This window comes from Pelophylax lessonae (genome assembly GCF_965119305.1).
Source record: "Pelophylax lessonae genome assembly, chromosome: 2".
NCBI classification, from domain to species: Eukaryota; Metazoa; Chordata; class Amphibia; order Anura; family Ranidae; genus Pelophylax; species Pelophylax lessonae.
The window spans coordinates 363725842-363738903 of record NC_138769.1 but is presented as its reverse complement, the minus strand read 5'-3'; the positions used below and the strand labels follow the sequence as shown (position 1 = coordinate 363738903).

Here is a 13062-nt window from a genome sequence, read left to right as displayed (position 1 = left end):
AACTTAAAACGATAAATGCAATGTGATATGTAGCTCAATGATGAAATTAAAAAGAAAGCAAGATTACGTTTTCCCCAGGTATAGTAGAAACCATAGAGAAGGGTTCTATATAAATCAGACCACAATTGTCTGCGAATTGCGCAGCCAACAGTCACTCCGCTGCAGTTGGAGTGAGAATAGGCTATGCAAAACAGGAGACTAATACGCTAATATTGCGCTAAAATTTGCAATTAATAAAAACGTAGAAAAACAAAAATCAGTTTTTAGAGAAAAATCTAATATGGTTCATACAGCTGCGACTGTAATCTCTTTACCCTTAAATATGAAATATAAAACATATAAGGAAGGAAATAAACGATTGTAAATAATAATCAAATAAACAGCAAGGTATATTTACCACACTTAAGATGGCTGCTAGCTTAACCACTTTACCACCGGAGGATTTTGCTGTCTTCCGTCCAGGCCACTTTTTGCGATTCGGCGCTGTGCGACTTCAACTGACAATTGCGCGGTCGTGCGACGCCGTACCCAAACGAAATTTACGTCCTTTTTTTCCCACAAACAGAGCTTTCTTTTGGTGGTATTTGATTACCTGTGCGATTTTTACTTTTTGCGCTATAAACAAAAAAAGAGCGTTTATTTTGAAAAAATAACAATATTTTTAACATTTTTTTATATGAAATTCCCCCCAAAAAAGATGTAAAAACCAATTTTTTAAAAAATTTTTGGCCAATTTGTTTTCTGCTACCTATGTTTGGTAAAAAAAATCGCAATAAGCGTATTTTGATTGGTTTGCGCAAAAGTTATTGCGTTTACTAACAAAGGGAAATATTTCTGTCATTTTTGGTGGGTTTTTTTTAACGCGTAATGGCGGCGATCTGCGATTTTTTTTGCGGGACCGCGACATTGCGGCGGACAGATCGGACCCTTGACTGACATTTTTGACACTTTTGGGGGTACCAGTGACACTACTGCAGTAATCAGTGCTATATATATGCACTGTTACTGTAAAAATGACACTGGCAGGGAAGGGGTTAATTTTATTGGAGAGGGAGGGGTTAATGTATGCCTGGTGCTTACTGACATGTAGGGGGGGAGGTGACTGAGTGAGTCATGGACAGATCGGATGTCCAGCTATGCTGAACAGTCCGATCTGTCACTCCCTGTCACTATGGAGATCCGCCCGTTGTGTTTACACACAGCGGGCGGATCTCCAGACTCGATCCCCGACGATCGGGTAAGAGCAGCGGCGATCGCCGCTGCTCCTCCCCTGGCCCGACTCCCGCTGTGAATGAAAACAGCGGGAGCGAGCCTCCGGCGGCGCGCAAGCGCCGCCCAGAAGGGGGAGTGTCTGACGACGTAGTACTACGTCGTCAGACGATAACGAGCCACTCTGCCGCAGTAATATTACTGTGAGCAGAGGTAAAGTGGTTAAAATGGTCGTTACCAGAGTCCTTAAGATGGCTGCCTTCCCAAAATGGTGACCAGTTAGGGAGGAGTTTCATTTGGCATCTTTCAAAGTTTCAGATAAATGATGGAGCAAGATGGAGTATGTATAGATGAGTATATGTATGGATGTTAGTAGCGTGTGTGTTGAAAGTGTAATGTATGTTGTCGTAATGTGTGTGTGTCCTGTTACATCTGGGGTTCCCTTTTTATATTGTTTTGAACAAAAAGACCAGTAAAATTACCATAAGCTCAACCCAGAAGAAGGAACCTTATCCCCATTGGTTGGGATTACTTATCCATTAACTGGTGAGGTCATTGGCAACACCCCTACTAATCATCCAGTATTTTGGATATTAGAATTTTATAATAATTTCTCCAATTAAGAATAATCATAAAAACAACATAAAAACCTGTCCATATTCTCATAGTACATACATGTCCATCTAATATCTCCATCATGTATCTTGGTAGGGATTGAACCTGGTAACGCCATTTAATAAGGCTATATTATTAATACAATATATATATATATATATATATATATATATATATATATATATATATATATATATTGGAAATTACTGATTTACCCCGAGACTGCATTTAGTAGTAGCCACCAAAGGGGGCGGTATTGTATTACTTATTAGATTCAGTATATAGCAAACAATAGCACCACTATTACACTGATAACCGTATGACCTGGCTGGGCAAAAGTAATTAAATCATTTGAATTCTGTCATATGCTGTCAGACTTTGCGTCTGGCTTGTAGGATTTATATGACCTAGCCAAGAGGTAACAACTCTTATATAAACACTCCCTATACATGCCTTAAAATGAAGTATTTAGTTTCAAGACACATAAGTCCTTACTGTAATATATATATATATATATATATATATATTATATATATATATATATATATATATATATATATATATATATATATATATATATATCCAACATTATATAAATTCCAAGTTCACTCTTCCTATATCAATAATAAAACAATATATTATTGTTAATATTCATCTCACACATGATGATGTTTTCTAAAACGTATATTTAAATGAACTTTTAAAAAGAAATATACTGAACTTATTGTTCATTGTAAAATACAGATAATCAAGAAGACATCACCCCCCTTAAAACCTGGTGCCATCCTGGTTAGGCTTTTATCAGGTGAAATGTCAGAAAACTGAAAATTCCTATCATACTTACCGTAATTTTCCTTTCCTAGTGGTCTCCATGGCAGCCTACGTGTGGGTTAACCCCGCCTCCTCTCCAATGGTATAGGACCCCCTCTATAAATTTCAGCTTGCAGGCACAGCCAGTGTTCCATATCTTAGCCGAATCCAAGACCAGAGGGTGGGACCTCCGGCTGCCATGGAGACCACCAGGAAAGGAAAATTACGGTAAGTATGATAGGAATTTTCCGTTTTCCTGGCAGTCTCCATGGCAGCCTACGTGTGGGAAATAACTAGCCCAAACCCACACGGGTGGTAATGTTTCAAATCAAATTTTACTTCAAATTATTAGCAGACAAAACAGTCAAGCCAAAATTAACTGAAGATAAGGAGGCTGGCTCCACACAATAATGTGCATTAACGTATTTACAGAAGACCAGGAAGCCGCTCTGCAGACTACTTCTGGTGCAACATGATGTGAAGCCGCCCAGGACATTGAGATGCTTCTCGTTGAGTGGGTTGTCACCGCCTCCGGAGGAGCCAAACCCTCTACACAGTAAGCTCGCTGAATGGCAGACACAATCCAGGCTGCAATGGACCTTGACGAGGCCCGCTTTCCTCTATTTTTGCCTGAGAAAAGGACGAAGAGATTATCCGATTGTCTGAAAGAAGACGTTGACTGAAGATATACCATTAGAGTCTTCCCTACATCCAAGGGATGAGGTTCATTATCCTCGGAAGATCAAAAGGTAGGAAGCACAATCTCCTGGTTTTCATGAAAAACCGATGATACCTTCGGATTGGAATTGAGCATCGGAATTAGGACTACTCGATCCGGAAAGAACGTGAGAAAAGGTTCTTTATGACCAAGGGAACTGATCTCAGAAACCCTTTTGGCTGAAGTGATTGCCACTAAAAAGGCTGTTTTAATGGTAAGTTCTCTGATGGAGTCCGACAAACTAGTTCTTGAAAGGACGTTAAGGACAAGAGGAAGGTCCCATTTCGAGGAACCTTGGCTTCCTCTGAGGTCTGAGTCTGACCGCATCTTTGAAGAATTGTTGTATGAGTACATGCTTGGCCCAGGAGAACCCTGAGAACACCGATAAGGCTGATATTTGCACCCTGAGAGTCCCAACTGATAGAGATTTATCCAGACCTGCTTGAAGGAACTTCAGGACTTCTTGAACTCCAAAATTCCAGGAAGGATTTCCCTCCGGGTACGTGAATTCCAAGAATCTAGACCAGACTCTGCAGTAAACTCTGTTCGTGCTGGGTCTTCTGGAGTTCATTAAGGTAGGGATTGCCCCAGGAGGGCATCCGAGTGACTCCAACCTCTCCCTCTCAAGAACCAGACCGTTAACCTGAGCAAAGCGGGGCAGGGGTGTAATGTTGTTCCCTGCGAGAGAAGGTCTGGTTTGAGGGGCAGGGGAATCGGGCTCCGATAACTGAGTTGCAGGAGAAGTGGGAACCAGGGCCTGTTTGGCCAATGAGGGGCTACCATGACAATCTCCACATCTTCTGCTTGGAGTCTCTGAAGAAATCTGAGGATGATGGGAAATGGAGGAAAGGCATATGCCCTGCTGAATTCCCATCTGTCGGTCAGAGCATCTGTTCCGCAGGCTCAGTGACACTTGCTGCATGTGAAGTACCGGTCCAGCTTGTGGTTGCATGGAGATGCAAACAGGTCTACTTCGGGTGAGACCCCTAGAGACAGAATCCACTTGAATGAGTCGATGTGGAGAGACCACTCGTTGTGATTCAACTGGACTCTGGAAAGGAAATCTGCCTGGACATTCTGTGGCCCCGGAATGTAGGCCGCCGAGATGTTGGACAGATGGGCTTGGGCCCATGTCATGATTGGGTCTACCTCCTGAAGAAGGGAGAGACTCCTGGTTCCACCCTGTCTTTTCACATAAGCCACTGCCGTGGTGTTGTCCATTCGAAGAAGTACGGATTTGCCTTCTATTAGGTGGTGGAAAGCTTGAAGAGCTAGAAAAGCCGCACGAAGCTCCAGGACGTTGGAAACCAGGGAGTGGGCTTGTGGAGGCCATTTCCCTTGAGCCACCTCTGCCATGCAATGGGCTCCCCAGCCAGAGTTGCTGGCGTCGGTTGTAATGATGACCCACGTGATGGGAACTAGAGAATGGCAATTGAGCAGGTTCTTGCGTTGGAGCCACCATAATAAGCTGCTCCTCATGCTGTGGGAAATAAAGATACGCTGCTCGCGTTCTTCCGGATTCCACTGCCGAAGGAAGCCCCTTTGAAAGGGCCGCATTCGCCACAGTGCCCACTTGACCATAGGGGCCGTCGAGACCATAGTGCCGATGATCTTGAGACACTGGGATGCCGTCAGAAAAGAGGAGGAGAGGGCTGGAAAGATCCTCTCCCGAACCACCGGAATTTTCTCTAGAGGCAGAGAAAGTGTATTCTGAACGGTGTTGAATTGAGCCTCTAGATAGACCAGATGTTGAGAGGGCTCCAGATGACTTTTTTGAAGATTCAACAACCATCCGAACTCCATGAGAGTTGTGGTGACCAGGTCCCTGTGGGACAAAAGTTGATCCCTGTCTTGTGATAACAGTAGAAGATCGTCTAAATAGTGATGTAGACGTACACCTTTTGTTCTGATTAGAGCTACCACAGCTAGAAGGACCTTGAAAACACCCTTGGGGATGTGGACAGGCCAAAAGGAAGGCAGATGAACTGGAAGTGTTGATGTTCTACCGCGAAACGGAGGTACTTGTGGAAGTTTACTGCTATAGGCACGTGGAAATACGCGTCTTTGAGATCTATTGACACTAGCCAGTCTCCTGGAAGCACTGCTTTCTGGATGGTGGATAAGGTCTCCATTTTGAACTTTTCGTTCTTGATGAACCTGTTGAGATAGGTGAGATCTATCACAGGGCGCCAAGATCCATTCTTCTTCTGTACTAGAAAGAGGGGTGAATATATGCCTTGGAATCTTTCCTGCACGGGCACCGGAACTATTGCGCCCTGAGCTACCAAAGTGCTTACATAGTCGAGCAAAACACTTCTTTTCTCGTCCTGAGAAGGCAAGCGAGTGGGAATGAATCTGGACACGGGATCTGTTGAGAAAGTCCATGTGTGTCCTGTGGACACTGTCCTGATGGTCCAGAAGTCTGAGATTGAGGCCACCCAGACACGCTGAAAGCGGAGCAGGCGTACCCCCACTTGGCATGTCTGAACGGGCCCAATCTCAAAAGGACTTTGAGGTTTCTTGTCCGGAAGGTGCTGAGCCTCTGACCGGCTTACGTGAGGATGCTTGGCTGCTTTTCCAATTTCTCCTGTAATCTCGCCCAGGCCTATATGAGCGGGCATCCCTTGATCGCTCTGCAAACTGCTTTCTTGGTTGCTGCTTCTTAGGGCCAAAGAGGCGCCTATCTTGGGGAAGGAAACCCTTTCCACCCGTCACTTTAGTAATTGCATTATCCAATTTGTTTCCAAATAAAGAGGATCCTTCAAAAGGGATTTTGCACCAAGCCTGTTTAGAGGCTGGGTCTGCCAGCCAGGGACGCAACCACAGGGCCCGTTTGGCTGTGACAGAAGCCAACATGGATCTGGATAAGGGACGTAACACATCAATGGATGCTTCTCCAAGAAACACAGAAGCTAACTTCAATTCCTGAACAGGAGAGTTTTCTACTGCATCTTCCGACACACTCCTTAATTTTAGTTCAACATCAGAAACCCAGGTTTCCATGGCCTTAGACATGGCTGCTAATGCTAGCACAGGTTTACAAGCCGCACCGGCTGTGATATAAATTCTTTTTAAATCCAGGTCCATTTTCCTATCCAGAGGGTCTTTAAAGGACACTGCATCGTCCAGCGGGAGTGTAACGTGTTTTGCTAGTCTGGAAACTGCGGCATCAACTAGAGGAGCCGATTCCAGGTGACTGACCTCTTCTGGTTTAAAGGGATACAACTTAGACAATTTGGAGGATAAGGAGGTCTTGCTATCCCCTTTACTCCACTTTTCTAGGATGACATCCTTCAATTCTGAAAGGAGCGGAAAGTTTAGCCGCTCTTTCCTCAAGTGTTTGAAAAACCTTCTCTGTTTTACTTGTGGGGTACTGGGATCTTCCCATTTCAGAGCCTCTTTGACTGCTCTTATGAGAGGTGCAACAAGGGCAAAATCAAAACCCCCAACTGCACCTTCCTCTTCTTCCGAATCGCTTTCTGAGGATTTCCCGGAAGTGAAGCTTGGCTGAGAGGGACCTTGCTCTTCAGGAGCATCAGCAGGAGAGCTGGGAGTAGCAGGCCCAGGTGTGGGACTAGCACCCCACTCTTTCATGGATTGCTGGACAATCCGTTTCACCAGGGATTCCAATCTCTGATCTTCAGACTCTCTTTCACCAGATGCACGAGCGAAACAGGGCTCGCAAAGGGACTTGTCCTCCGGGATATGCGCCCCACAACCCCAGCAGGCTCTATGGGCCGTATGGCTACTGTGGCGGTGTGTGCGGTGTCTGGAGGAGGAATTTGAGCGTCTCCTTTCATGCCTGCTCCCTGATGGAGACTCATGGCGTCTTGACCTTGAAGATGATTCTCTTTGTGGCCTGACAGGGTCTCTTTCTTGACCAGACCTGGAGGAGCTGGGAGAAAGAGAAATCCAGGGAGACACAGGATTTAGCCATGAATCATGAGCCAGCATCCCTCCCTTCATATCCCCCTAAAATGTACCAGCACTCACCTGTTGTGAGAGGGCTGGCCACAAGGGGGCGGTGAAGCAGGATCCATGTTTCAGGCAAAACCAAAAACTGACAAGGAAGTAGAGCATACAGCGGATCACTACAAGGCAATAAGGAACATTCAGGTGTTGTCCTAATATGCATCCAACCGCTCCCCCCCCCCCCTGCACACCGCCAAAAGGTATGCAGCATCCGGTCCCCACATACCTGGTATTCACACGGACAAGGTACCGGGAAGACGTCGCTATGCCCACAGTGCATTCCCAATTGCCCTGGAGCTGACAGGCGTTTAAATTTTCGCGGCAGGATGACGTCAGCGACGGCCGGCCGCGATCGCAAGTGCGCATGCGCGGACCGGGCCTCGCTTCCGATCGCGGTGAAGTGCGCATGCGCAGGCAGCGAGCGGAGCTCCATTACCACACAGCGCATGCGTCCGCCGGACTGAGCGGAGGGGGAGCAGGAAGGAGATGGCTGGAACGCACGGAGCGTTCCAGCCGCCATTGGGCCACCAGGGATAGCAAAGAAAGTAGTTTGAGACAAACAAACAAACATAACAAAAACACTGCCATGGAGGAGACAAATCTTCAGACCCTGTCAGGATATCCGTCGGCCATCCGAAGCACCGCACAGTTATCAGCCAAAGGGGATTTTGAAATGTCACTCACCCGCCCATGGCTGGGCCCTGGACATAGACACCGACTTTTCATTCTGAGGTAAGCCGACCAAATTCCAACAGGAAATAATCCAAATAGGGTCCTTGGAGGAGGACAAAAAAGGAACACTGGCTGTGCCTGCAAGCTGAAATTTATAGAGGGGGGTCCTATACCATTGGAGAGGAGGCGGGGTTAACCCACACGTAGGCTGCCATGGAAACTGCCAGGAACGTCCCATTATTTACAATTTAAAGAAATACAAAGAAAATCTTCTGTTGACTTTTCAAGACTCTCTGTAAAGGCATTTTGCAAAAGAACATGAACTTTTAATCACCCCTATACAAGATGGTTGCTGTACTGTTCAGAATCTCTATATAGAACTGAACATAGCTTTTAAATATAATTCCAGTTTTTCTTTTTTCTTTTATTTAATCTCCCCAATAATCCTGACAAAAATATATAATAAAATATTTACAAACATGTGAGGGGTGTACTCACTTTTGTGAGATACTGTATATGAGGTAGCAGGTCGCATTTATGCTTTGCTGTCTTGTTCTGGGGCATACTCCATTTACACCTCCTGAACTGTAAATTGAACTGTCCCAGACTGCTCAAGGTAAAGTACCAATGATCTGGAGCTGGTATGAAGGCCTTCTGATGATAACAGCATGGTACTGTCAATCATAGTTCATGATCAGGAGCCACTCCTATCAGCCTGATGCCACTCCACATTTAAAATGTCAGCTCCTGCAAATGGAAAGGTGATTATTAAAATGTCTGAAAAAGCAAGGGCTGGATAAGACCCAGGTTTTGATAATGACCTTCCTACTCTCTCTTTCTACTCTTTTTTTATACCTTAAAATTATTTTATTTTTGATGTACAGCCCCATATATTAAGGTCTACCTGATAGAGAATGGAGCTTGCCTGTCAAAGAAGAAGACAAGAACAGCAAAGAAAACTTGGGATCCAGTATATCAACAGGTTCTTCTGTTTGAAGAAGGACCTCAGGGGAAGGTATTACAGGTGAGCTTTAGAAAATCAGCATTCCAAACTACAAAATCATTTCTTTATTCAAGCAAAATACATTTAAAGCTATCATGATTTATAAATGTATTTAGTATATGTTAAGAGGTATACACAAATGTATGGGCTCCATAGCCAACTTTATGAAACTTAAACCATAGAGAAGAGAAGATACTGCATAGTTTACCATCTGCCTGTAAAGGAACAGAAGGAATAATATAATGTATATACAGATACTGGTTTCTGAATTGGTATAGATCACAAGCAGTATTCAATTTTATAAATTGACCAGTTTGCTTTTTAAGCCACAGAAGGAAGATAGATTGGGTCTTGCATAAGATATGTCTGTATGCCCTATACTGTGGAGGAAATTATGTTAGTAATATACACTATACATCATATCATATGCACTAGGATACTAGGCCATGAATCGATACCTTTCATGCATTGATGTATCAAAAAGTACCATCTGTATGCCTTCCACAGGTCATTGTTTGGGGAGACTATGGAAGAATGGACCACAAATGCTTCATGGGGATGGCACAGATCCTACTTGAAGAGCTTGATTTAAGTTCCTGTGTCACTGGGTGGTACAAACTCTTTCCTACTTCTTCACTAGCAGACTCCAGCATTGCTCCCCTGACGCGTCGACTGTCCCAGTCTTCACTGGAAAGCTCCACCAGTCCATCCTGCACCTAACCTAGGAGGAACACATCTTTTGTTCAATCCTTTCCTCCTTTTTTGCAGCCTAACCACTAAACTTCCTCTTTTATACCACCAGATACACATCACAGACTGCATTCCAAAATCAGCAGGTCAATTCAGGGCTCTAGAAAAGGAGGGAGTTAGCTGGGGCTAAGGCCCCTGTGCAACACAAAGTCAAAAGCTGCCAATTAAATGATACTGCAAAAAAAAAGAAACACTTTTGAGACTGTTATACTATTTAATACAGAACAAAATACAGATAAACCAAACAAGGATACTCCAATCAAAATACGCTCAACAAAGCAGTCCATATTATCTAGGTAACACATAGAGGGCTGTAAAGTCAAAGAATCAGCTGCCTTGGCAACCTTTACTCTCCTTGAGTAAGTGTATAGCTAATGCAATTCTCCAGCACTTCAAAATGCTACGTATCATTCTGTTAAAAGAGAACAAACACAAAAGAAGCACACTAAACGGCACATCGATGCCAAATTACAGTATCTGGAATTAGATCAATCCCTTTCACTGAGGATATCTCACTGGCTTCTCACCTTTTCCTTGTCAGTCTTTTCATCTAAAATCAATTTTCTGTCCCTTTCCTACTGCCTACCCTCCTCAGGCAAGACAAGAGCTGCATTTTACCAAGGTGGCGACTGTGATATCATGTATATTTCATAGACAACTGCATACAATCACAAATATGAATGCATTTACATATATCTATATAGCAGAATGATATTTTTTCAGGTATCAGAATATTTTTTTTTACATTTTTTGCTTTATTTAAAACGGAATGTAGCATTTCAATGTGCAATTTTATTTTGAACAAAAAGAATTGCAGACAAGACATTTGATGCTTCTCTTCTACACTTTCTTTTTGTGGCACAGATAAGCAATCTTGTTTAGATATATACATATAACTGCATGTCGCTTTTTGTGTGGTTAAACGAAAGCATCAAACTCACACTAGTTTTTTTTTTTTTTTTGTGCATTAAAGAATTTGCACTGCGCCAAACTTTTTACACTATTTCATGTCTAGAAGGCCTGCGACACGCTTCTTTTGCACGAAGATAATGTACCTGGCAAACCAAGTTTAATGTACCACAGAGCTGGGTGGCCCATGGCTAGCAAAAACTGTTTGCTCAGGGAAAGATACAGCAGGCCTATGGTTTTATTTTTGCAAATGGCATGAAAATTGTTTGTGTTTATCCTTAAAGTGCACAGCTAAAGCATTTCCTACAATTCAGATACAAAGTTCTACCTTTGACCATGGACAATGCCTAGTAATGAAAAAAAGAAATGTAGAGCCAGGTCAGGATACAGGTTGGAGCTAAAACTCCAGGAGCACACATGTAGCATGTGACCTGATGTAGCAATCAACCCTTTTTCTTTAAGGATGTCTACAATAACAACTCAGGGCTGCAAACTGTAGTGGACATAAAATATGGGAGAAGACTAAGATCTTCTCTAGCCTTGGTGGCAGTGTATACTTTTTGTGCTAGTCTTCATCGTTTTCTAACAAACCCAATACAATGCCTGCAGAGAATGATCCTTTCATTAAGAAAATAAGAATGTATTCCTTCCAAAAACAAACATGAAAAATAAATAAAATAGGAGGAATCAAATAGAATATACATCATTGCTTAAGTTAGAAGGCTTCATAGTGGGGTTTAAGAATGGACAACATCGCACCATAAGAGTATAGGCTGACAATGGACTGTAAGATAAACAAGTTTAGTTTTATTCTATTCTGCCAGTAGACATCCATGGGTATCGAGGTGAATATTTCGTACTGTCCATGATGCACAATTACTCAGTAAAAAAGTATATTATTTTTTAATTTTATGAGCGTACCTTTGGTGGATCAACATATCAGCTACAAGTAGCAGCTGGTGCCAAAGAATTCAGACTGCAGAGAACCCCCCAAAAAAGACTGATAAACTCGTCCATTGAAGTAAAAAACCTATTGTGAAAATATATTTATTTAAGAACTCCCCAAAAAGTTTTAGAGGTTATTTACAATTGAAAAGATGTGACCTATTGAGTTGAAATATCAAGATTTGTCATAATGTCCATTTTGTTGATCATATGACAGGAAACATACAATAAGATATTGGAAGAAATACACATCTCAGTGTTTTTTCTTCCACCCAGATCCAGGTATCTCATGGTTCAGCAAAGTAGTTTGATAAACTAGGTACAACCACTCCCTTGATAGGAATTTCAATAGTACACTTGACAGAGCTCCTCTTCCTGTTAACTGACTAAGTTGCTTTACTTCTGAGTCAAGTTGGGGGAGCTTTGTCAGCTGCATGACTATCACGACTATTTCACGACAACTTGAGACAGTAAAAGGGAAAAAAGCCTTTTAAGAAGGTTTGTGAAAAGCTCACTATTCAACTGCCAAAGACTATGGTTTAGTCCTTTTGTGTAGTCTGTCCCCCCTTGGTGTAACTTAATTACTTGCATGAAGAATGACCTTATGAAAAAGACCTGTTTTAATGCTTTGAGCAGCAGTTGTTTGTGTCTAGTTTATTTTGTCTGTGAGCAATACCTAGTATCAAAATGCAAATCTGCAGCAATGTATTAAACCATGAGGCAGTTGATTCTGTTGTGAAACTTGCACTAGACTAACCAGAGCCAAATGCTGAGTGGTTGCTTACTATACTGCTGCATTTCTTTCGTGTCTCCATGTGTGCCATGACTTTGTTTGTTCTGTTATACTTGATACAACGATAACTTGTAAGCCAGGGCATTTCTTATTCCTATATCATGCCTAGATCAATCTTTTGTCAACACCTTTGTAGAAATGCATACATATCTGCAGTCATTTAGTACTACTTTAGAAAACTATTTTCAAGTTATGGGTTTATTTAATGCGTTTAAGAGCAGTGGTGTGCTGTGCCCCTTGGAGACCATGGCTGACAACAGTTTTAGAGTGCAGTTAGGCCATTGGAAACGGATGTTCCGAATTTCTGCACACTAGAACTTTTACATATAAAAAAGTCCTGGATGTACATACGTATATACATTTTGAGTTCAAATACTTCCATTAAGTAAATGTGTCACAAATATGGACAATTTAAACTGAACATGATATAAAAGAAATGCATAATCAGAGGTCACATTCAGTAAAAAGCTGCATGGCAAAGCAATCAAAAAAATCTGACCTTACTACTTTCAACAAGGCTAGTGATCACGTTAAATGAGAAAAAGGGAGGTTCAAGAGAAGTAAGGGGTGGCCTAGACTTGTAATTTTCCTTCAATGTGAATGTCTTTGCTGATCAGTAGGGAGGTGTCATTTCCACTTTTTGCAATGGGAACGAGGGACGTCTAT

At 42.7% G+C, this 13062-nt stretch overlaps 1 protein-coding gene across 2 annotated transcripts in view; it reads left to right on the top strand.

Annotated features, from left to right (window-relative positions):
* RIMS3 (regulating synaptic membrane exocytosis 3) overlaps window positions 1-10539 on the top strand; it is a 175464-nt gene extending 164925 nt beyond the window's left edge. For both annotated transcript variants that reach the window (XM_082247597.1, XM_082247596.1), the window contains exons 6-7: window positions 8881-9020; window positions 9507-10539. In XM_082247597.1, coding sequence (XP_082103723.1) covers window positions 8881-9020; window positions 9507-9719 — 353 coding nt within the window. In that variant the 3' untranslated portion in view covers window positions 9720-10539. The remainder of the gene's footprint in view (window positions 1-8880; window positions 9021-9506) is intronic.
* The last annotated feature ends 2523 nt before the right edge of the window (window positions 10540-13062 follow it).